At 52.2% G+C, this 26,769-nt stretch overlaps 1 protein-coding gene across 1 annotated transcript in view; it reads right to left on the bottom strand.

Moving 5' to 3' along the window:
- Positions 1-2,143: 2,143 nt before the first annotated feature.
- Positions 2,144-26,769, bottom strand: part of SUZ12 (SUZ12 polycomb repressive complex 2 subunit) — a 34,679-nt gene continuing 10,053 nt past the window's right edge. The window contains exons 2-16 of the mRNA XM_077254999.1: positions 21,555-21,601; positions 16,939-17,003; positions 16,637-16,705; positions 16,502-16,551; positions 16,345-16,430; positions 14,829-15,060; positions 10,279-10,378; positions 9,041-9,146; positions 8,742-8,919; positions 7,493-7,584; positions 4,616-4,759; positions 4,367-4,524; positions 4,074-4,272; positions 3,913-3,992; positions 2,144-3,623 (exon numbers count right to left, since the gene is read on the bottom strand). Coding sequence (XP_077111114.1) covers positions 3,275-3,623; positions 3,913-3,992; positions 4,074-4,272; positions 4,367-4,524; positions 4,616-4,759; positions 7,493-7,584; positions 8,742-8,919; positions 9,041-9,146; positions 10,279-10,378; positions 14,829-15,060; positions 16,345-16,430; positions 16,502-16,551; positions 16,637-16,705; positions 16,939-17,003; positions 21,555-21,601 — 1,955 coding nt within the window. The 3' untranslated portion in view covers positions 2,144-3,274. The remainder of the gene's footprint in view (positions 3,624-3,912; positions 3,993-4,073; positions 4,273-4,366; positions 4,525-4,615; positions 4,760-7,492; positions 7,585-8,741; positions 8,920-9,040; positions 9,147-10,278; positions 10,379-14,828; positions 15,061-16,344; positions 16,431-16,501; positions 16,552-16,636; positions 16,706-16,938; positions 17,004-21,554; positions 21,602-26,769) is intronic.

Here is a 26,769-nt window from a genome sequence, read left to right as displayed (position 1 = left end):
ACTTTTATCCAAGTTTCACACTGGAGATTTACTACTTTTTTTTTTTTGTCTGTTCTGGACAACGCCCCTGATCCAGGCACCTCCTTGCGTGATTTACATTCTGAGTCAATCAAGACTTTTGTTCCTGAGCAAACTTGCACACAATGACTTCTGCTTCAAACTGGTGAGCTGAATTTTTTTCCCCTTTTTATATACATTCTATGGAGCCATCAAACTTTGTGCAGCATTATATGGGATATCTATATATAATTGTCTAAGGGGTACTTCAGTATTTCTGTCCACAACTTCCGTAACGGAAATCCCACGTCGCTGATTGATCTCGCCAGCTGCCTGCCGTGACCAATCAGCGACGGGCACAGTCCGATTAGTCCCTCCCTACTCCCCTGCAGTCAGTGCCCGGCGCCCGCTCCTTACTCCCCTCACACAGGGTTAATGCCAGCGGCAACGGATCACGTTATGCCGCGGGTAACGCACTATGTTACCGCTATTAACCCTCTGTGTCCCCAACTTTACTATTGATTCTGCCTATGCAGCATCAATAGTAAAAAGATCTAATGTTAAAAATAATTAAAAAACAAAAAACCTGCTATTCTCACGTACCGTAGTCCGACGATGCGCTCGCGCCTGCCACCATCTTCCGTTCCCAGAGATGCATTGCGAAATTACCCAGAAGACTTAGCAGTCTCGCGAGACCGCCAAGTATTCTGGGTAATTTCGCAATGCATCCTGGGAACAGAAGATGGCGGCAGCCGCACGCACATCGCCAGAGCCCCGGGGGTGAGTATATAACTATTTTTTATTTATTTATTTTTTTTTTTCTTTTAACAGGAATATGGTGCCCACACTGCATTATATACTACATGGCTGCTATTTACTGCGTCGCCTGTGTTATGTATCTACAATATGTATGTATTATATAGCAGCCACATACTATATAGCACATGCCACGCACTATTTGTATGCTATATACTACATGGCTGCTATATACATACATATTCTAGAATACCCGATGCATTAGAATCAGGCCACCATCTAGTATTTTAATATGGAGCATCTTATGGGGCCATCATGAACTTTATGGAGCATTATATGGGGCTCCTGCCTCAATATGGATATTCAAAAACACTTAACCTACTGATGTCTCAATTAATTTTACTGGTATCAATTTTTATTTTTGACATTTACCGGTAGCTGCTGCATTTCCCACCCTAGGCTTATACTCATGTTATTAAGTTTTCCCATTTTTTTGTGGCAAAATTAGGGGTCTCGAGTATATACGGTACATTTCATTTTTCCATCTTTAACAAGTGATAAGTTCTGTGTTTATCGATCCTGGTCTCAAAATGCTTCCAATTCTTCCTTCTTTTCGGGATTGTTACTGATTGTGTGGTGACAATTTCAATTAGAAGAATCTCCCATCTTTCTTGGACATTTGTGTCCTTTAGAACATCCGGGCCATTGGAACTTTCCTACCCTCGTTCAGAGTCTATTAAAATCTCCCTTTCTAAAGTATAACATTAAAGTCTTGAGTCCTCGCTGGTCTTCTCTTGTAATCCAAAATTGGAGGTTAGCATGATCACTTCCTCCTAAATTCCCTGCCACCTTTACTTCCTCAACCATTTCCTCTCTGTTGCTAAGGATTAGGTCCAAGATTGCACATACTCTTGTTCCCTCTTCTAACTTTTAAAAGACAAAGTTGTCAGCGAGAGAAGATAAGAATTTTCTGGATCTGTTACTGTTGCCAAAAGAGATTCCCAAAAAATACCTGGATAGTTAAAGTCTCCTATGATCATTATATTGTACTGTTTTGAGAGCAGAGCCATCTGATGAAAAAAAAAATGTTCATCCATATCTTCAGTCTGTCCAGGTGGCCTATAGTAAACACCTACAATAGTGTCCTTGTTTTCTTAACCAGTTTCTACAAAGCTACCCGTCTCTGGAGCTTGGATCTCCGCAAATATACAATTTCCCCAACATACAATGCAACACCTCCTCCCAATACATAAGTTGTAGCCTTCAAGTCCAAGCAAGTGTATCATCCCACCAAGTTAGGGTTGACTGCCGAGGACGAGCTCTACTAATCGGCATGGTATGATGTCATAGACGAGGCAGTGGCAGGGTACAGATGACGCAGGATTTGGGGCGCAGTTCATAGTTTATTAGAAATGGACACAAGTTACCAGGACACGGGGTGAGGAAAGCGCAGGGGGACCCATCACCACATCGTGTGCAAACATCGCCAGTCTAGCTACACGGAGCCTATGCGCCTTTACATATGCGCAGAGAAAGGGTTAAAGCAGAAAATCACTGGTCCAGTCACAACCAGCTCCAAAGCACAGAACCTTCCTATTTTTACAGATGCGGTCAGCAGAACCAGTGCCGCCCCTCCCCCACACCATTAAATAGCATCAATAACGAACACACATTCGCACAACAGCCCACCTTATGTACAAGAGGAGAATGAGGCCAAGGAAGAAATTGAGGACACAGCCATGGAGGAGACCAAGAAGCAAGCTGCGCTTCCATCCATATAAATATTCAGATCATCACTATTAGAAAGGATGACGCGTCCAGGCTGCTGCCAGAGGACAAGGGCTGGAGATTGAGGAGCAAAACAGGCCCAGGAATGGATGCACGTGACATCCACTAATGAGGGAGGCCTGCTCCAGGGACAGGTGAGAGCGTAGAGGCTACTTAGTGCCCTCTCCCGGGATGCACAAGGTTGCGGGGACTAGACCTCAACCCTAAGCAGATGACACTATGCAGGGCCCCTCCTCAGGCCATTGCCAGGGGTCAGCAATAGTGCAGGGGCTAGACCCAGCACTGGGGTGAGCAAGAAAGAATTTACTCCACAGTAAAAGGCAAGACCCCTTCTATTGAGGGCAGACCCCAGGCATAGGCTTCTTCAGAAGAGGCATCAGTGCATCTTCACACCTTCTCCGGGGTGGGCAGTGCTGCAGCAGATGGCACAAGGCCAGCTCTGGGGAGCAGGGGGCAGTGGCAATAGTCCACAGACATGCTACATGATAAGGGCCAGCACAGACAGATTTCATGTTTATCCTCCTCCGTAAAATTAAACCGGTGGAGCTGAAATATAAACTTCATTTGTCATTATGAAAAGACTAAACATAAGAGTCCATCCTGGAAGCCACGAGGAGTAGAAAGAAAAATGTGTATAAAAAAATAAAAAATACATGTAAGTATTGCCCCCTGGGGTAGGGGGCAGCAGAGGGGGCTATTGCTGTGCAGGGCGCCCTGGAAGCGCAGCTCGTCCTCACAGACGCTGCTTTTTGCTCTGTTTCAGGGCCCCTGACATGTAATCGTTCTCTAGCCCAGGCTCGCTGCCGTTGCTCTCGCTGAAGCCATTGCTCTGCTGCATGCTTATGTCCTCCACCGGCTCCTCGCTCGTCATGCTGGGGGACTCTGTGCTCTCCAGCTTGTCCTGCAGCTCCCGCAGCTTGGACACTGCCCGGTCAATGGTGGAGATGCTGATCAGGTTGAAGTCATGCATGCTCACAAGATGCAGCATGAAGTTTCGGCACAGGCTTTTCTTGATTATTTTGGGTCCATAGTTATCCACAAATAACATACAAGCGTGATTCATCTGATTGTCGGCAATGAACCTACGGGGAAACAGCAACCATTAGTGTCCTGGACTACAACTCCTACCCTCTGCGCTCAGGGCTGTGCGAGGCAGGCACCACTGATCGGCTGCACCTGCTCCGGGGACTGGGACTAGCTGCAGCGAGAACGGAGTTATATGTGCCATATCCTGCCAGGATGACAGCGCACTGCCCAACGCTCATGGTAGGTACGTGCAAACACAATGCCATTAGTGTCACACACTGTCCGTGCCTCCCACCAGATGGGGAAGTTCTATGCCCTCAGCAGCCCCCCATGCCCACCACTCACCCATGCTTCATCACATGCAGGTTCCACATCTTCATCACTTCTTTCTCCCCTTCGTTAACATCTGAGAATTCTTCGATTTGCTGCATGAGAAGACACAAGGGCATGAGAAGACAAGGGTAAGCGACCCCTAGAGGCGCACCACCATTCCCCCAGGCACTCACCGTGATGGTCTTCTCTCTCAGCCACTCAGGGTCCTTCTCGTCCTCACTATCCACCTCCATCTCCTGGGGTCTTAGGGGCAGACAGGTGTCACTGTGGAAGTACAGGCGGTTGTGGCCGCTGCTGTAGGTCCGCTGCTGCTCCACCTCTCCGTCCTCGGACTCGTAGAACTCGGACATGCCGCCTTTTGTGCGTTTTGGCCTTGTCAAAGTTAAAAATGTAGACTTAAAACCTGATTGGCCAGGACACGGACCCCTGTTGTAGGGCACCCACCCAGAGGACACACATTTCTCACCTGCACACGAGGATGTGTGTTATCGGTGTCCTTTTCACGGGTCCGTTTCGACTGAATGCAAATCCTGGCTGACGGTGTATGTCCTGTGGGTTCCCGGCGTAGGAGCCATCGTAGCACTCGTTGATTGACACATCGATTCGAGCCCCTTTTGGATGATACTAGGAGGAGCACAGGAGATGCTGAAAGTCCACAAGAGCCCATCCCCACCCTCCTCACACACTGCCCCCAGGATATTGGGGGTCTCCTTACCACGTAGTTGAAAATGAAGCGGCTGTGGCAGAGCTTCAGGTGCTTCAGGAGACTGTAGAGCTTGCGGCAGTTTAGCGTGCACCACGGGCAGTGCAGGTCGTCCCGCGCCTCCGTCTGCTGCCGCGTGTTATTATTGTACAGGAACTGTGGAGAGAGCGGTGACTAAGGGGGACGTACCGGCCTCCCCCACCAGAGACGGGGACGTACCCATCTGTCCCCCAGAGACCGGGACCAAGGGGACGAACGGGACAGGGACCATGGGGACGTACCGGCCTGTCCCACAGAGACAGGGACCATGGGGACGTACCGGCCTGTCCCACAGAGACAGGGACCATGGGGACGTACCGGCCTGTCCCGCAGAGACAGGGACCATGGGGACGTACCGGCCTGTCCCGCAGAGACAGGGACCATGGGGACGTACCGGCCTGTCCCGCAGAGACAGGGACCATGGGGACGTACCGGCCTGTCCCGCAGAGACAGGGACCATGGGGACGTACCGGCCTGTCCCGCAGAGACAGGGACCATGGGGACGTACCGGCCTGTCCCGCAGAGACAGGGACCATGGGGACGTACCGGCCTGTCCCGCAGAGACAGGGACCATGGGGACGTACCGGCCTGTCCCGCAGAGACAGGGACCATGGGGACGTACCGGCCTGTCCCGCAGAGACAGGGACCATGGGGACGTACCGGCCTGTCCCGCAGAGACAGGGACCATGGGGACGTACCGGCCTGTCCCGCAGAGACAGGGACCATGGGGACGTACCGGCCTGTCCCGCAGAGACAGGGACCATGGGGACGTACCGGCCTGTCCCGCAGAGACAGGGACCATGGGGACGTACCGGCCTGTCCCGCAGAGACAGGGACCATGGGGACGTACCGGCCTGTCCCGCAGAGACAGGGACCATGGGGACGTACCGGCCTGTCCCGCAGAGACAGGGACCATGGGGACGTACCGGCCTGTCCCGCAGAGACAGGGACCATGGGGACGTACCGGCCTGTCCCGCAGAGACAGGGACCATGGGGACGTACCGGCCTGTCCCGCAGAGACAGGGACCATGGGGACGTACCGGCCTGTCCCGCAGAGACAGGGACCATGGGGACGTACCGGCCTGTCCCGCAGAGACAGGGACCATGGGGACGTACCGGCCTGTCCCGCAGAGACAGGGACCATGGGGACGTACCGGCCTGTCCCGCAGAGACAGGGACCATGGGGACGTACCGGCCTGTCCCGCAGAGACAGGGACCATGGGGACGTACCGGCCTGTCCCGCAGAGACAGGGACCATGGGGACGTACCGGCCTGTCCCGCAGAGACAGGGACCATGGGGACGTACCGGCCTGTCCCGCAGAGACAGGGACCATGGGGACGTACCGGCCTGTCCCGCAGAGACAGGGACCATGGGGACGTACCGGCCTGTCCCGCAGAGACAGGGACCATGGGGACGTACCGGCCTGTCCCGCAGAGACAGGGACCATGGGGACGTACCGGCCTGTCCCGCAGAGACAGGGACCATGGGGACGTACCGGCCTGTCCCGCAGAGACAGGGACCATGGGGACGTACCGGCCTGTCCCGCAGAGACAGGGACCATGGGGACGTACCGGCCTGTCCCGCAGAGACAGGGACCATGGGGACGTACCGGCCTGTCCCGCAGAGACAGGGACCATGGGGACGTACCGGCCTGTCCCGCAGAGACCGGGACCATGGGGACGTACCGGCCTGTCCCGCAGAGACCGGGACCATGGGGACGTACCGGCCTGTCCCGCAGAGACAGGGACCATGGGGACGTACCGGCCTGTCCCGCAGAGACAGGGACCATGGGGACGTACCGGCCTGTCCCGCAGAGACAGGGACCATGGGGACGTACCGGCCTGTCCCGCAGAGACAGGGACCATGGGGACGTACCGGCCTGTCCCGCAGAGACAGGGACCATGGGGACGTACCGGCCTGTCCCGCAGAGACAGGGACCATGGGGACGTACCGGCCTGTCCCACAGAGACAGGGACCATGGGGACGTACCGGCCTGTCCCACAGAGACAGGGACCATGGGGACGTACCGGCCTGTCCCACAGAGACAGGGACCATGGGGACGTACCGGCCTGTCCCACAGAGACAGGGACCATGGGGACGTACCGGCCTGTCCCACAGAGACAGGGACCATGGGGACGTACCGGCCTGTCCCACAGAGACAGGGACCATGGGGACGTACCGGCCTGTCCCACAGAGACAGGGACCATGGGGACGTACCGGCCTGTCCCACAGAGACAGGGACCATGGGGACGTACCGGCCTGTCCCACAGAGACAGGGACCATGGGGACGTACCGGCCTGTCCCACAGAGACAGGGACCATGGGGACGTACCGGCCTGTCCCACAGAGACAGGGACCATGGGGACGTACCGGCCTGTCCCACAGAGACAGGGACCATGGGGACGTACCGGCCTGTCCCACAGAGACAGGGACCATGGGGACGTACCGGCCTGCCCCCCCAGAGACAGGGACTATGGGGACGTACCGGCCTGTCCCACAGAGACAGGGACTATGGGGACGTACCGGCCTGCCCCCCAGAGACAGGGACTATGGGGACGTACCGACCTGCCCCACAGAGACAGGGACTATGGGGACGTACCGACCTGTCCCACAGAGACAGGGACTATGGGGACGTACCGACCTGTCCCACAGAGACAGGGACTAAGGGGATGTACAGGATCCTGTCCCCCAGAGACAGTAAGACGATGTACAGGACCTCTATAACCAGACACATCAACTAAGAAACTGTGCAATGGCACTCCCCCCCCCCCCCCCCCTGAGACTAGGACTGACTAGAGAGCTTGTACGGACCCCCCTGGTTACAGCCTGCAGTCCCAAGTGCCTGTGTACCTGATAGAAGATGCGCAGCTTCTGCTTTGCGTCGGCTGGAGGCTCCTTCTCCCGCTTCGCCTGCACGTCTGGGGGCAGCGTCTCCTTCACAGCTATAACACAAAGGATCGATCAGGGGCACCTGAGATGCTGCATATTGTGAGACCCCCTGCTCCCAGGACAATAAGTCTTACTGGAAATAGTCCCATTAAAAATGGTGAAATAAAGCTAAACATAGCACAGGCCATTGTCCGAGCCCTCGGAAGGAGGGGGAGCGGCCATCCCGGCCCTTAATACCTCACTCATTAACCCTACATCACAACCAGAGAAACACAATACAAGACCCCAGGATCGACATCTGAGGGGCCTACCAACACTACATACTGAATCAAGACGGGATTGTCCCAGTATCCCACCGAGGGTCCCAGTATCCACTCAGAGGAGAATCAGGGCCCCTACCGAGAGAGAGAAACTGCGGCAACACACAGACGAAGAACACGACCATGCCCACCCCTAACCAAGGGAGACCACGGTCACACACAAACACACTTGGGCGAAGACCGCGGCCATGCCCCCAAAACTGAAGACCGGGGCAACACACAAAGCATGAAGACCACGGCCATGCCAGACCCAAACCGAGGGAGAATGCAGGCCACACACAAACACTCATGGACAAAGACCACGGCCATGCCCCCAAACTGAAGACGACCGGGGCAACACACAAACATGAAGACCACGGCCATGCCAGACCCAAACCGAGGGAGACTGCAGGCCACACACTAACACACATGGACGAAGACCACGGTCCCCAAATTGAGGAAGACCGTGGTAACACACAGAAGACCGACCACAGCCATACCCCACCAAACTAAGGGAGACCGCTGCAACTCACAAACACACATGGGCAAAGACCGCAGCCATGCCCCTCTAATCTGAAGGAGACAGCAGCAACATACACACACACACATGACAACTGCACCCATGCCCCCAAAACAGAGGAAAACCATGGCAACACATGGACGAAGACCACAGACATGCGTCCCCACCACCTCGAAACCGAGGGAGACCCCCGGCAACGCAGAAACACACACAGTCGAATACAAAGACCATACCCCTGTACACAGAGAGACATTTGCAGGCCCGGGAGTCAAGGGAGGTTCCTAAACAATTCACTGCTGTGACTCCCTCCACAGCCTCTCAATGATGCAACGACTGACGCTCCCCCCAATCATGCAGGGATTGTGGCACTTGGCCCCATCCCTCCACTCACCTATAGTCTGCGAGAGCTTCACAGACACAGATTTGGGCTCCTGGAGGGCGCTGTCAGAGTTGCGGGTGGCCAGTGGCTTAGCGATGGGCGCTGTGGATTTATCTGTGGAGTCGCTTGACCATCGGAGGGTGAACTGTAGGGTGGGACCCTGGGAGAAGGTCTCGAAAGGAGGCAGCCTCTAAAGAGATGAGCAGTCAAGACCGCAGCAGCTTATCGCCCCACTATTACTACCACACCGTCAATGCAGGGCCCCAGCACCTGCCTACTCCCACAATCAGTACAGCACCATCCGTGCCTACCTTCCCATCTAGAATAGTTTCCCACGTGGCCCTCTTCTTGCTGACAGGGCAATCCTCCATCTCCTGCATGGCCACCTCATACTCCCCATCCAACAACTGAAGACGCCTGCAAAGAGGAGAGTCAGACACCGAGCAGGCGGCGGCCGGCAACGGGGCAAAGAGCTGGGACACCGAGCAGGAGGCGGCCGGCAACGGGGCAAAGAGCTGGGACACCGAGCAGGCGGCAGCCAGCAACAGGTTAAAGAGCTGGGACACCGAGCAGGCGGCGGCTAACAACGGGACGAAGAGCTGGGACACCGAGCAGGCGGCGGCAGACAACGGGGCAAAGAGCCAGAACACTGAGCAGGCGGCGGCCGGCAACAGGGCAAAGAGCTGGGACACCGAGCAGGCGGCGGCAGACAACGGGGCAAAGAGCCAGAACACTGAGCAGGCGGCGGCCGGCAACAGGGCAAAGAGCTGGGACACCGAGCAGGCAGCGGCTGACAACGGGACGAAGAGCTGGGACACTGAGCAGGCGGCGGCAGACAACGGGGCAAAGAGCCAGAACACTGAGCAGGCGGCGGCCGGCAACAGGGCAAAGAGCTGGGACACCGAGCAGGCGGCGGCAGACAACGGGGCAAAGAGCCAGAACACTGAGCAGGCGGCGGCCGGCAACAGGGCAAAGAGCTGGGACACCGAGCAGGCGGCGGCAGACAACGGGGCAAAGAGCCAGAACACTGAGCAGGCGGCGGCCGGCAACAGGGCAAAGAGCTGGGACACCGAGCAGGCAGCGGCTGACAACGGGACGAAGAGCTGGGACACTGAGCAGGCGGCGGCAGACAACGGGGCAAAGAGCCAGAACACTGAGCAGGCGGCGGCCGGCAACAGGGCAAAGAGCTGGGACACCGAGCAGGCGGCGGCAGACAACGGGGCAAAGAGCCAGAACACTGAGCAGGCGGCGGCCGGCAACAGGGCAAAGAGCTGGGACACCGAGCAGGCAGCGGCTGACAACGGGACGAAGAGCTGGGACACTGAGCAGGCGGCGGCAGACAACGGGGCAAAGAGCCAGAACACTGAGCAGGCGGCGGCCGGCAACAGGGCAAAGAGCTGGGACACCGAGCAGGCGGCGGCAGACAACGGGGCAAAGAGCCAGAACACTGAGCAGGTGGCAGCCGACAATGGGGCGAAGAGCGAAGACACCAAGCTCACCCCACACAGACCATAAACAGGGGGAGGACCCAGGAGACCCCAGACATCACCTGTTCTTATCAAATACTGTCATCTGTGCCACAAACATCTTCTCCTCATCTCTAGTGGACGAGTTTCTTTTACGTCTGGTCAGGAGATCATCTGTGACCTCTGCAGGGAGAAGACACATTATATCAGTCCAGTACATAAAACAGCAGTACAGGAGTGCAGCTCAGAGTATAATACAGGATATAACTCAGGATCAGTAAGGCTAGGTTCACATTGCGTTAATGTGTGCACACTAACGGACAGCGTTGCACGGCGAAAATGTCGCAATTAACGCCGTGCAACGGGTCCGTTAGCGCACCCATTGACAGCAATGTGAATTTTACCTGCAGCGCATTGCTAGCGCATGCCTTTTTCGGCTCGCGCTAGTGATGTGCCGTTCTTCTGTGGCGTGCCTCGGACACTGCTTGCAGCGTCCGCGGCGCGCCCGAGGTCCGTTCCCCGCTCTCGTGGATCGGGGATCCGCGAGAGCGGGGACGTTAACGCGACCTCTAAATAAACATTGCGTTAGCGCAATCCGCTAGCGCTAAACGGATTGCCCTAATGCAAATCCAGCAGAATAGTGAGTGCAGCTCTGAGGTATAATACAGGATGTAACTCAGGATCAGTAATGTAATGTATGTACACAGTGACTGCACCAGCAGAATAGTGAGTGCAGCTCTGGGGTATAATACAGGATGTAACTCAGGAATCAGGATCAGTAATGTAATGTATGTACACAGTGACTGCACCAGCAGAATAGTGAGTGCAGCTCTGGGGTAAAATACAGGATGTAACTCAGGATCAGTAATGTATGTACACAGTGACTGCACCAGCAGAATAGTGAGTGCAGCTCTGGGGTATAATACAGGATGTAACTCAGGATCAGTAATGTAATGTATGTACACAGTGACTGCACCAGCAGAATAGTGAGTGCAGCTCTGGGGTACAATACAGGATGTAACTCAGGATCAGTAATGTATGTACACAGTGACTGCACCAGCAGAATAGTGAGTGCAGCTCTGGGGTAAAATACAGGATGTAACTCAGGATCAGTAATGTAATGGATAAACACAGTGACTGCACCAGCAGAATAGTGAGTGCAGCTATGGAGTATAATACAGGATGTAACTCAGGATCAGTAATGTAATGTATGTACACAGTGACTGGACCAGCAGAATAGTGAGTGCAGCTCTGGGGTATAATACTGGATGTAACTCAGGATCAGTAATGTAATGTATGTACACAGTGACTGGACCAGCAGAATAGTGAGTGCAGCTCTGGGGTATAATACTGGATGTAACTCAGGATCAGTAATGTAATGTATGTACACAGTGACTGCACCAGCAGAATAGTGAGTGCAGCTCTGGGGTATAATACAGGATGTAACTCAGGATCAGTAATGTAATGTATGTACACAGTGACTGCACCAGCAGAATAGTGAGTGCAGCTCTGGGGTACAATACAGGATGTAACTCAGGATCAGTAATGTATGTACACAGTGACTGCACCAGCAGAATAGTGAGTGCAGCTCTGGGGTAAAATACAGGATGTAACTCAGGATCAGTAATGTAATGGATAAACACAGTGACTGCACCAGCAGAATAGTGAGTGCAGCTATGGAGTATAATACAGGATGTAACTCAGGATCAGTAATGTAATGTATGTACACAGTGACTGGACCAGCAGAATAGTGAGTGCAGCTCTGGGGTATAATACTGGATGTAACTCAGGATCAGTAATGTAATGTATGTACACAGTGACTGCACCAGCAGAATAGTGAGTGCAGCTCTGGGGTATAATACAGGATGTAACTCAGGATCAGTAATGTATGTACACAGTGACTGCACCAGCAGAATAGTGAGTGCAGCTCTGGGGTAAAATACAGGATGTAACTCAGGATCAGTAATGTAATGGATAAACACAGTGACTGCACCAGCAGAATAGTGAGTGCAGCTCTGGAGTATAATACAGGATGTAACTCAGGATCAGTAATGTAATGGATAAACACAGTGACTGGACCAGCAGAATAGTGAGTGCAGCTCTGGGGTATAATACTGGATGTAACTCAGGATCAGTAATGTAATGGATAAACACAGTGACTGCACCAGCAGAATAGTGAGTGCAGCTCTGGGGTATAATACAGGATGTAACTCAGGATCAGTAATGTAATGTATGTACACAGTGACTGCACCAGCAGAATAGTGAGTGCAGCTCTGGGGTACAATACAGGATGTAACTCAGGATCAGTAATGTATGTACACAGTGACTGCACCAGCAGAATAGTGAGTGCAGCTCTGGGGTAAAATACAGGATGTAACTCAGGATCAGTAATGTAATGGATAAACACAGTGACTGCACCAGCAGAATAGTGAGTGCAGCTCTGGAGTATAATACAGGATGTAACTCAGGATCAGTAATGTAATGGATAAACACAGTGACTGGACCAGCAGAATAGTGAGTGCAGCTCTGGGGTATAATACTGGATGTAACTCAGGATCAGTAATGTAATGGATAAACACAGTGACTGCACCAGCAGAATAGTGAGTGCAGCTCTGGGGTATAATACAGGATGTAACTCAGGATCAGTAATGTAATGTATGTACACAGTGACTGCACCAGCAGAATAGTGAGTGCAGCTCTGGGGTACAATACAGGATGTAACTCAGGATCAGTAATGTATGTACACAGTGACTGCACCAGCAGAATAGTGAGTGCAGCTCTGGGGTAAAATACAGGATGTAACTCAGGATCAGTAATGTAATGGATAAACACAGTGACTGCACCAGCAGAATAGTGAGTGCAGCTCTGGAGTATAATACAGGATGTAACTCAGGATCAGTAATGTAATGGATAAACACAGTGACTGCACCAGCAGAATAGTGAGTGCAGCTCTGGGGTATAATACAGGATGTAACTCAGGATCAGTAATGTATGTACACAGTGACTGCACCAGCAGAATAGTGAGTGCACCAGCAGAATAGTGAGTGCAGCTCTGGAGTATAATACAGGATGTAACTCAGGATCAGTAATGTAATGTATGTACACAGTGACTCCACCAGCAGAATAGTGAGTGCAGCTCTGGGGTAGAATACAGGAGGTAACTCAGGATCAGTAATGTAATGTATGTACCCAGTGACTGCACCAGCAGAATAGTGAGTGCAGCTCTGGAGTATAATACAGGAAGTAACTCAGGATCAGTAATGTAATGTATGTACACAGTGACTGCACCAGCAGAATAGTGAGTGCAGCTCTGGAGTATAATACAGGAAGTAACTCAGGATCAGTAATGTAATGTATGTACACAGTGACTGCACCAGCAGAATAGTGAGTGCAGCTCTGGAGTATAATACAGGATGTAACTCAGGATCAGTAATGTAATGTATGTACACAGTGACTGCACTAGCAGAATAGTGAGCGCAGCTCTGGAGTATAATACAGGATATAACTCAGGATCAGTAATGTAATGTATGTACACAGTGACTGCACCAGCAGAATAGTGAGTGCAGCTCTGGAGTATAATACAGGAAGTAACTCAGGATCAGTAATGTAATGTATGTACACAGTGACTGCACCAGCAGAATAGTGAGTGCAGCTCTGGAGTATAATACAGGAAGTAACTCAGGATCAGTAATGTAATGTATGTACACAGTGACTGCACCAGCAGAATAGTGAGTGCAGCTCTGGGTAAATACATGATGTAACTCAGGATCAGTAATGTAATGTATGTACACAGTGACTGCACCAGCAGAATAGTGAGTGCAGCTCTGGGGTATAATACAGGAGGTAACTCAGGATCAGTAATGTAATGTATGTACACAGTGACTGCACCAGCAGAATAGTGAGTGCAGCTCTGGGGGTATAATACAGGATGTAACTCAGGATCAGTAATGTAATGTATGTACACAGTGACTGCACCAGCAGACTAGTGAGTGCAGCTCTGGGGTATAATACAGGATGTAACTCAGGATCAGTAATGTATGTACACAGTGATTGCAGCAGCAGAATAGTGAGTGCAGCTCTGGGGTATAATACAGGATGTAACTCAGGATCAGTAATGTAATGTATGTGCACAGTGACTGCACCAGCAGAATAGTGAGTGCAGCTCTGGGGTATAATACAGGATGTAACTCAGGATCAGTAATGTAATGTATGTACACAGTGACTCCACCAGCAGAATAGTGAGTGCAGCTCTGGAGTATAATACAGGAAGTAACTCAGGATCAGTAATGTATGTACACAGTGACTGCACCAGCAGAATAGTGAGTGCAGCTCTGGAGTATAATACAGGAAGTAACTCAGGATCAGTAATGTATGTACACAGTGACTGCACCAGCAGAATAGTGAGTGCAGCTCTGGGTAAATACATGATGTAACTCAGGATCAGTAATGTATGTACACAGTGACTGCACCAGCAGAATAGTGAGTGCAGCTCTGGGGTATAATACAGGATGTAACTAAGGAGCAGTAATAAGCAGAATAGTGAGCACAGCTGTGAAGCATAATGCTGAATGCTCTATACAGATGTGCCTTGTTGGTAGTAATGAGGGTGCATTTCTAAAGACATTGAACACACCAATGTTTTCATTAGTCTCCCCATTGGTCAAGCCATTGAAGTCGCGGTGTCCAGGCCGGGTGACGCGGAAGAGCAGGGAGTAGGACTTGACCATGTGGCTATTGCTTGGCTCAAACTCGTTGCTGGACACGGCCAGGGATGGGAAGCTGCAGATTTTGGAGTGGCTGAGGTCAGGGTTCAGAGGCACCTGCTTCTTGCCGGTGGGGACCTGCCTTATGGGACAGCTGACATCCTGAAGTAGACAAGAAAACACAAAAGTTCCTCACATGTCAGCAACAGAGCATGACTCCTACACTGCAGAAAGGCTGCATAGGGTAAATGCTAGGAAGATCCTCATCCTAACAAGGTGTCCCGAGTGTGAGGGGGAAGAACACCATTCGTGGCCATGAAGCATTCACCAGATTTCCACAAGCCTCGCTTTCTCTGCAACTTGCAATCCACTGCTAGTGCGAGAAATCTGTGTAGCCTGTCTCTTCTGACAGCAGACCGCTCAGAACAGAGGAGTGACTGCTCATCACCTACTCCTGAGGTCACAGACAGGAGCTGCAGCATGGAGGGCACTAGACGGCAGAGCTGAATGCAGTGCGCTCTGTTACACAGCTTCGCAGGACGGTTTAGTCTCCATGGTCCCTGCTGCTCCCTCCTCCATACCTCTCTGAAGGATGATGAGGACATCTGCAGTCAGTCCGATCTAAGCAAGAATGGAAGCGACGGGAGCCTCAGCCACCACCAGTGGCGGGGAGGAGACGGGAGCCTCAGCCACCACCAGTGGCGGGGAGGGGACGGGAGCCTCAGCCACCACCAGTGGCGGGGAGGAGACGGGAGCCTCAGCCACCACCAGTGGCGGGGAGGGGACGGGAGCCTCAGCCACCACCAGTGGCGGGGAGGAGACGGGAGCCTCAGCCACCACCATTGGCGGGGAGGGGACGGGAGCCTCAGCCACCACCAGTGGTGGGGAGGGGACGGGAGCCTCAGCCACCACCAGTGGTGGGGAGGGGACGGGAGCCTCAGCCACCACCAGTGGCGGGGAGGGGACGGGAGCCTCAGCCACCACCAGTGGCGGGGAGGAGACGGGAGCCTCAGCCACCACCAGTGGCGGGGAGGGGACGGGAGCCTCAGCCACCACCAGTGGCGGGGAGGAGACGGGAGCCTCAGCCACCACCAGTGGCGGGGAGGAGACGGGAGCCTCAGCCACCACCAGTGGTGGGGAGGGGACGGGAGCCTCAGCCACCACCAGTGGCGGGGAGGGGACGGGAGCCTCAGCCACCACCAGTGGCGGGGAGGAGACGGGAGCCTCAGCCACCACCAGTGGCGGGGAGGAGACGGGAGCCTCAGCCACCACCAGTGGTGGGGAGGGGACGGGAGCCTCAGCCACCACCAGTGGCGGGGAGGGGACGGGAGCCTCAGCCACCACCAGTGGTGGGGAGGAGGGTCGGCAATCGGCCCGGTGGGCAGGGGACGAAGATTACCTGCGGTGACAGGCCGGGCGGGTGGGGACCAATGAAGGATCGCTTACCTTACGCTTCTTGTGGCACACCTTCACAAGCAGGACCTCCAGGGTTACAGAGTTTTGTTCATTCTCAGAGTTTAGAGATGGCTTATCTGAGGGAGATATAGTAGCAGTCAGCTGCAGGCTATGGGGATGCCACAAGTCCCACCAACCCCACACTTACCAATTTTATGGAAGAAGCCGGTGAACGTGAGCTGCAGGTGAGCAGAGAGACTGGAGGGGAAAGAACAAGGTATCAGGACACGACCATAGCACAAGCCAGAAAGCACAGCGATTGTATCATCAGTTGGCAGCTCACCTGTCCGTCTCGTGCTCGCCCCGCATTTTCTCCACCTTTGACAGCAGATCATTTACTTTAAAGGTTTTCCTGAAAGACAGAAAAAAGACAAATGATCAGACGGGTGACAGACGGGTGACAGACGGGTGACATCCAGAGGGCGAGCACAGGATCTACCCCGGTGTTTAGGGAGTGAAGGAGCGTAATGTGTATGACAGGGGAGCAGACGGGTCTGGAGCTCGGGGGGGATTATGTGACATAGGAGAAATGCACCCGGGCCGCACTCATGTAACCGGAGAGCGACCACAAGCCGCGCGCATTACCTTCTGGCGTTTGATCGGGAGTTACGGTGAGACATATAGGTGAGCGTCCGATGCAGAAAGATAGGCTGCGGGAAAAGGACAAGAAGCATAAAATTACTGCGGGACAGAGGTCAAAATGCTGCCCCCTATAGAGGAGACACCGCCGTCACTACATATACAGTGCCCCCTATAGAGGAGACACCGCCGTCACTACATATACGGTGCCCCCTATAGAGACAAGTCATCGCTACATATACGGTGCCCCCTATAGAGGAGCCACCGTCACCGCTACATATACGGTGCCCCCTATAGAGGAGCCACCGTCATCGCTACATATACAGCGCCTCCTATAGAGGAGACACCTCCATCGCTACATATACGGCGCCTCCTATAGAGGAGACACCGCCATCGCTACATATACGGCACTCCCTGTAGAGGAGACACCGCCATCGCTACATATACGGCACTCCCTATAGAGGAGACACCGTCATCGCTACATATACAGCGCCTCCTATAGAGGAGACACCACCATCGCTACATATACGGCACTCCCTATAGAGGAGACACCGCCATCGCTACATATACAGCGCTCCCTATAGAGGAGACACCATCATCGCTACATATACAGCGCCTCCTATAGAGGAGACACCACCATCGCTACATATACGGCGCTCCCTATAGAGGAGACACCGCCATCGCTACATATACGGCGCTCCCTATAGAGGAGACACCATCATCGCTACATATACAGCGCCTCCTATAGAGGAGACACCACCATCGCTACATATACAGCGCCTCCTATAGAGGAGACACCACCATCGCTACATATACGGCGCTCCCTATAGAGGAGACACCGCCATCGCTACATATATGGCGCTCCCTATAGAGGAGACACCATCATCGCTACATATACAGCGCCTCCTATAGAGGAGACACCGCCATCGCTACATATACAGCGCCTCCTATAGAGGAGACACCACCATCGCTACATATACGGCGCTCCCTGTAGAGGAGACACCGTCATCGCTACATATACAGCGCCTCCTATAGAGGAGACACCACCATCGCTACATATACGGCACTCCCTATAGAGGAGACACCGTCATCGCTACATATACAGCGCCTCCTATAGAGGAGACACCACCATCGCTACATATACGGCGCTCCCTGTAGAGGAGACACCACCATCGCTACATATACGGCGATCCCTATAGAGGAAACACCATCATCGCTACATATACAGCGCCTCCTATAGAGGAGACACCACCATCGCTACATATACGGCGCTCCCTGTAGAGGAGACACCGCCATCGCTACATATACGGCGCTCCCTATAGAGGAGACACCGCCATCGCTACATATACAGCGCTCCCTATAGAGGAGACACCGCCGTCACTACATATACGGTGCCCCCTATAGAGACAAGTCATCGCTACATATACGGCGCCCCCTATAGAGGAGCCACCGCCATCGCTACATATACAGCGCCTCATATAGAGGAGACACCGCCATTGCTACATATACGGTGTCCCCTATAGAAGACCACAGTCATCGCTACATATACGGCGCCCCCTATAGAGGAGACACCGTCATCGCTACATATACGGCACCCCCTAAAGAGGAGACACCGTCATCGCTACATATACGGCGCCCCCTATAGAGACCCAGTCATCGCTACATATACGGTACCCCCTATTTAGGAGACACCATCATCGCTACATATACAGCGCCCCCTATAGAGGAGACACCGTCATCGCTACATATACGGCGCCCCCTATAGAGGAGACACCGTCATCGCTACATATACGGTGCCCCCTGTTGAGGAGACACCTCCATCGCTACATATACGGCGCCCCCTATAGAGACCCAGTCATCGCTACATATACGGTACCCCCTATTTAGGAGACACCGCCATCGCTACATATACAGCGCCTCCTATAGAGGAGACACCTCCATCGCTACATATACAGCGCCTCCTATAGAGGAGCCACCGTCATCGCTACATATACGGCGCCCCCTATAGAGGAGACACCATCATCGCTACATATACGGCACCCCCTATAGAGGAGCCACGTCATCGCTACATATACGGCGCCCCTATAGAGGAGCCACTGTCATCGCTACATATACAGCGCCTCCTATAGAGACACCGCCATTGCTACATATACGGAACCTCCTATAGATGAGACACCATCGTTACATATATGGCACCCCCTATAGAGGAGCCACTGTCACCGCTACATATACGGTGCCCCCTATAGAAACACCGTCATCGCTACATATACGGTGGCCCCTAAAGAGGAGACACCGTCATTGCTACATATACGGCGCCCCCTAAAGAGGAGACACCGCCATCGCTACATATACGGTGCCCCCTGTTGAGGAGACACCTCCATCGCTACATATACGGCGTTCCCTATAGAGGAGACACCTCCATCGCTACATATACGGCGCCCTTTATAGAGACACCGTCATCACTGCATATACAGAGCCCCCTATAGAGACACCGCCATCGCTACATATACGGTGGCCCCTATAGAGGAGACACCGCCATCGCTACATATACTGCGCCTCCTAGAGAGGAGACACCGCCATCGCTACATATACAGCGCCTCCTATAGAGGAGACACCGCTATTGCTACATATACGGCGCCTCCTATAGATGAGACACCATCATTACATATATGGCACCCCCTATAGAGGAACCACTGTCACCACTACATATACGGTGCCCCCTAGAGACAGTCATCGCTACATATACAGCGGCCCCTATAGAGGAGACACTGTCATCGCTACATATATGGTGCCCCCTTATTGAGGAGACACATCATCGCTACATATACGGCGCCCTTTATAGCGGAGCCATCATCGCTACATATACGGCGCCTCCTATAGAGGAGACACCACCATCGCTACATATACGGCGCTCTCTATAGAGGAGACATCGTCATCGCTACATATACGGCGCCCCTATAGAGGAGACATCGTCATCGCTACATATACGGCGCCCCTATAGAGGAGACACCGCCATCGCTACATATACAGCGCCTCCTATAGAGGACACCGCTATTGCTACATATACGGTGCCTCCTATAGATGAGACACCATCGTTACATATATGGCACCCCCTATAGAGGAACCACTGTCACCACTACATATACGGTGCCCCCTAGAGACAGTCATCGCTACATATACAGCGGCCCCTATAGAGGAGACACATCATCGCTACATATATGGTGCCCCCTTTAGGAGGACTCATCGTCATCGCTACATATACGGCGCCCTTTATAGAGAGAGACACCGTCATCGCTACATATACGGCGCCCCTATAGAGGAGACACATCATCGCTACATATACGGCGCACCCTTTAGGAGGACTCATCGTCATCGCTACATATACGGCGCCCTTTATAGAGAGAGACACAGTCATCGCTACATATACGGCGCCCCCTATAGAGGAGCCACCATCATTGCTACATATACGGTGCCCCCTATAGAGGAGACGTCAACGCTACATATACGGCGCCCTTTATAGCGGAGCCATCATCATCGCTACATATACGGCGCCCCCTATAGAGAAGCCACCGTCATTGCTACATATATGGCGCCCCCTATAGAGGATACAGAGTCATCGCTACATATACGGCGCCCCCTATAGAGGAGACACAGTCATCGCTACATATACGGCGCCTCCTATAGAGGAGACACCACCATCGCTACATATACGGCGCCCCTATAGAGGAGACACATCATCGCTACATATACGGTGCACCCTATAGAGGAGACATAGTCATCGCTACATATACGGCGCCCTTTATAGCGGAGCCATCATCGCTACATATACGGCGCCCCCTATAGAGAAGCCACCGTCATTGCTACATATATGGCGCCCCCTATAGAGGATACAGAGTCATCGCTACATATACGGCGCCCCTATAGAGGAGACACAGTCATCGCTACATATACGGTGCCTCCTAGAGGAGACACCACCATCGCTACATATACGGCGCCCCTATAGAGGAGACACATCATCGCTACATATACGGCGCACCCTATAGAGGAGACATAGTCATCGCTACATATACGGCGCCCTTTATAGAGACACCGTCATCGCTACATATACGGCGCCCCCTATAGAGGAGCCACCATCATTGCTACATATACGGCGCCCCCTATAGAGGAGACGTCAACGCTACATATATGGCGCCCTTTACAGAGGAGCCACGTCATTGCTACATATACGGCTCCCCCTATAGAGGAGCCACCTTCACCGCTGCATATACGGCGCCCCCTATAGAGGAGACCGCAATCTGTACATAGAACCCCGTATAGAGGAGCCACCGTCATCACTACATATACAGCACCTCCTATAGAGACACAGTAATCTATACATAGCGCTCCCTATAGAGGAGTCAACGTCATCACTACATATACAGAGCTCCATATAGAGGAGACAGTAATCTGTACATAGCACCCCCTATAGAGGAGACAGTAGGCACTACATATTATACACAGCGCTCACATTGTAGAGGAATGGTGTCCCTATGGATTGACAATTACAACACAACAGTAGTCTATAGAACACCTACAAGTCCCCACCATACAGGCAACCGTCAGGGACAAGGACCGATACTCACTGCAATCAGATTTCTGGTCCGCAAAAAACGATAGATCTGGGTGGGTTCTGGAATAAGAATAGAACAAGATGTATACAGTCAGTATGTATATATACCTGTCCTGTGACCCCATAAACACATATACACTACTCACAAAAAGTTAGGGATATTTAGCTTTCGGGCTAAAATTAAGAAAAATGTAAAATGTTCACGCAATAGTGATATTTTATCGTGACAGTTGGGCATTTCTGTAAACGCGTGTAAACAATTTATTGAAACAAAAGCCCACAACAGTGGTGGTAGACCCCAACAATAAAAGTCGGTGTCTCAACTTGTCCTGTGGCCTTCAGCATCAATTACAGCTAACAACCACGCCTACTGCTGGTCACAAGTGAAGGTCTTGTCTGCTGAGACATATCGTCCCACTGTTGAAGGACGGCTCTCAGGTCATTGAGGTTCTGGGGACAGAGTTTTGAGCTTCTACTCCGCGACTCAGCTGATCCCAGAGGTTCTTTATGGGATTCAGGTCTGGGGGAAATTGCAGGCTGCTCCATCTGAGGTCCCCCAGGCTCCAGCAGTTGTTCCCTACCGATGCTACCTATATGAGCTGGAGCATGGTCGTCCATGAAAATGAGATTAGGCCTAAATTGGTGGAGAGGCACAATGACTGGATTAATGAGGTTATTCTAGTAGTAGGGGCTTGTTACAGTGTTGGCCAGTTCTGTGTTACTTAACCCTTCCTCTCAGACTAACTATTGTCCAATATAACTTCTCCCCTATCCCTCAGAACTACTGGAACACATCCATTTTGAACTGCACTATAACCTCTCCTCCTGCCCCTATAATCCCCAGTCCAACAAGCTGGAAGCCTCTGGGTAATCCTAGACTCTAATCTCTCATTCAAACCACACATCCAAGGCCTTTCCACTTCCTGCCGACCCAAACTCCAAAATCTCCCGAAACTGCACATTCCTCAACCAAGACTCTGCAAAAACCCTAATCCATGCCCTCATCATCTCCCGCCTTGACTACTGCAACCTCCTTCTCTGTGGCCTCCCCTCGAACTCTCGCACCTCTCCAATCTATTCTAAACCCTGCTGCCCGACTAATCAACCTGTTCCCCTGCCTCTCCCCTCTGTCAATCCCTGCCCCACATTGCCCAGAGACTCCTCCATACATCTGTGACCTCGTCTCCCGGTACTTTCCTGCACGCAAACTCCGATCCTCACAAAATCTCCTCTTCCTACAATCACTTACAAGATTTCCATATACAAAGAAAGAAGAAAATGTGGCACTCACCAGCTTGTGCTGCGATAAAAAAGTCCTTTATTGCGCCATAGCGTGGACTGAGGACATCCTAATAACAGCTGCAGGTATATGCAAGGTGACCGAGGACGACGGCAGTTTCGCGCGGACTGCGCTTCAACAGGTCCAGGTGCGGCAATACAAGATTTCTCTCGCGCACCCCCCCTACCGCAACATATCAGACTCTCCCCTACCATCGAAACCTTTAAAAAGAACCTGAAGACCCACCTCTTCCGACAAGCCTACAACCTGCAGTAACCAACAAACCTCGGCACCACCAGCTCTACCCTCGCCTACTGTATCCTCACCCATCCCTTGTAGATTGTGAGCCCTCGCGGGCAGGGACCTCTCCTCATGTACCTGTCGTGACTTGTATCTTCCATTATCGTGCTTAGGTATATATTATGTACACCCCTCACATGTAACGCGCCATGGAATAAATACAAAAAAATATTTAAAAAATGTAATATATATATATATATATATATATATATATATATATATATTTTACACACACACACACATTACACACACACACACATATACATATATATATATACATACATATATATACACACACACACACACACACACTACTGTACATTTTTCACTCTGTTTCATTGCAGCCATTTGGTAAATTGAAAAAAGTAAATTTTTTCCTCAATGTGCACTCTGCACCCCATCGTGACTGAAAAAAAACAAATGTAGAAATTTTTGCAAATTTATTCACAAACAAAAATGGAACTATCACGTAGTCTTAAGTCTTCAGCCCCTTTGCTCAGTATTGAGGAGAAGCCCCTTTTGAGCTATAGTACAGCCATGAGTCTTCTTGGGAATGATGTAACAAGTTTTTCACCCCTGGATTCGGGGATCCCCGGCCATTCTTCCTTGCAGATCCTCTCCAGTTCCGTCAGGTTGGATGGTGAACATTGGTGGACGCCATTTTCAGGTCTCTCCAGAGATGCTCCATTGGGTTTAGCTCAGGGCTCTGGCTGGGCCGGTCAAGAGTGGTCACAGAGTTGTTCTGAAGCCGCTCCTTTGTTATTTTAGCTGTGTGCTTAGGGTCATTGTCTTGTTGGAAGGTGAACCTTCGGCCAAGTCTGAGGTCCGGAGCACTCCGGAAGAGTATGTTCCCACGGTCAGTAAACTCTGCGGATTGGATGTTGCATACAGCCGCAGCGGCCAGATGTTACAACTTAGTGGATGATTTCCAGAAATCCCATATCCACTATGCGTTCACAGACGCCCGCGGCTTCCCTGCGTAAACGGACATGCGTCTTTTGCAGACCGCAGTAAGTCTATTTACGTCTCCGCAGCGTAAATTACCAATTCACTATCATTAGATGTGGTAAAACCGCATTATCTTCTTAGTCACATGAATAATAACTGCGGGAACGCAGCTCACTACGCATGTGTACTAACTTACATAATGGCATACCTTGTTTCAGCCGGAAGTTCACGTACACTGCAGTTCTTGCGATCGATCAGCTGACTGCGAAAACTGCCGTGCACGTGACCGCAAAGAACCTCCGGTCATCAGCTTCTAGCTCTGCTGTGTCTGGATGTCAGGCTGGATGGTGAGGCATCCAGATGTAGCAGAGCTGGACTTATCCTGGGACAGTACGCATATCTTCTCGGTGGACAGGTAAGATCGTTGCTTTTTTTATTTTATTTCTCTTACAGGAAATCGAGGGCTTCGGTGGAATAGGTGAGAGCAAGTATGGATTAATTGAGATTATTAACCCCTTTCTGCCAGCTGACGGAATAGTACGTCAGCTGGCAGAACCCCCGCTTTGAGGTGGGCTCCGGCGCTGAGCCCACCTTAAAGCAGCGACATGTGAGCTGTTTTGTACAGCTGACATGTGCGCGCAATGAGCGCGAGCGGAATCGCGATCCGCCCGCGCCCATTAACTAGGTAAAATGCCGCTGTCAAACGCAGACAGCGGCATTTAACTACCGCATCCGTCCGGAAATGACGTCATCGCCGACCCCCGTCACATGATCGGGGGTCGGCGATGTGTCAGGAAGGTAACCAGAGGTCCTTGAGACCTCTATGGTTACTGATCCTCGGTAGCTGAGCGCCACCCTGTGGTCGGCGCTCACAGCACACCTGCAATTCTGCTGTGTCGCAGCGATCTTATGATCGGTGCTACATAGAGCCGATCGGGTTGTGCCTGCTTCTAGCCTCCCATGGAGGCTATTGAAGCATGGCAAAATTGAAAAAAAGTAAAAAAAAATGTGAAAAAAATAAAAAAAACATAAAAGTTTAAATCACCCCCCTTTCGCCCCAATCAAAATAAATCAATAAAAAAAAAAAAAAAATCAAACCTACACATATTTGGTATCGCCGCGTTCAGAATCGCCCGATCTATCAATTAAAAAAAAGCGTTTCACCAGTTCCTTTGGCCTCATGATTCTCATTTGGTCTGACATGCACGGTGACCTGTCTTATATAGACAGGTGTGCGCCTTTCCAAATCAAGTCCTATCAGTGTAATTACACACAGCTGGACTCCAATGAAGGAGTAGAACCATCTCAGGGAGGATCACAAGGAATGGACAGCATGTGACTTAACCCCTTCCCGACCTTTGACGCATACGCTGCGTCATGAAAGTCTGTGCCTTCCCGACCTATGACGCAGCGTATGCGTCATGGAGGGATCGCGTCCCTGCAGATCGGGTGAAGGGGTTAACTCCCATTTTACCCGATCTGCAGAGACAGGGGGAGTGGTGCTTCAGCCCAGGGGGGGTGGCTTCACCCCCCCGTGGCTACGATCGCTCTGATTGGCTGTTGAAAGTGAAACTGCCAATCAGAGCGATTTGTAATATTTCACCTAAAAAACTGGTGAAATATTACAATCCAGCCATGGCCGATGCTGCAATATCATCGGCCATGGCTGGAAATACTGAAGTCACCCCCCCCCACACCCACCGATCGCCCCCCCAGCCCTCCGTTAGTCCTCCGGTCCCCTCCGTCCGCCTGCCGGCTCCCCCGTCCTCCTGTCCGCTCCCTCCTTGCTCAGGATCCCCCCCCCCTGTGCTCCGATCACCCCCCCTGTGCTCCGATCCACCCCCCCACCACCCCTTCATACTTACCGATCCTCCCGGTGTCCGGCCGTCTCCTCGCTGGGCGCCGCCATCTTGGAAAATGGCGGGCGCATGCTCAGTACGCCCGCCGAATCTGCCAGTCGGCAGATTCCTTACAAGTACATTTTGATCGCTGTGGTAGGTTCTATCACAGCGATCAAAATAAAAAAAATAATAAATAACCCCCCCCCTTTATCACCCCCATAGGGACAATAATAAAATAAAGAATTTTTTTTTTTTTCCCACTAGGGTTAGGGTTAGAACTAGGGGTAGGGTTAGGGGTAGGGTTAGGGGTAGGGTTAGGGTTAGGGGTAGGGTTAGGGGTAGGGTTATGGCATGTGCACACAGAGCGGATCGGCCGCGGATCCGCAGCGGATCGGCCGCGGATCCGCAGCGGATCGGCCGCGGATCCGCAGCGGATCCGCAGCGGATCGGCCGCGGATCCGCAGCGGATCGGTAGCGGATTGGCCGCGGATCGGCAGCGGATTGGCCGCGGATCCGCAGCGGATTGGCCGCTGCGAATTCGAAGCAGTTTTCCATCAGGTTTACAGTACCATGTACACCTAAGGAAAACCAAATCCGCTGTGCCCATGGTGCGGAAAATTCCGTGCAGAAACGCTGCGTTGTATTTTCCGCAGCATGTCAATTCTTTGTGCGGATTCCGCAGCGTTTTACACCTGTTCCTCAATAGGAATCCGCAGGTGAAATCCGCACAAAAAAACACTGGAAATCTGCTGTAAATCCGCAGGTAAAACGCAGTGCCTTTTACCTGCAGATTTTTCAAAAATCGTGCGGAAAAATCTCACACGAATCCGCAACGTGGGCACATAGCCTTAGGGTTAGGG

Source organism: Ranitomeya variabilis, chromosome 4 (assembly GCF_051348905.1).
Source record: "Ranitomeya variabilis isolate aRanVar5 chromosome 4, aRanVar5.hap1, whole genome shotgun sequence".
Lineage (NCBI taxonomy): Eukaryota > Metazoa > Chordata > Amphibia > Anura > Dendrobatidae > Ranitomeya > Ranitomeya variabilis.
Note: the sequence above shows the minus strand (reverse complement) of the source record. Positions and strands in the feature narration are given on the sequence as shown.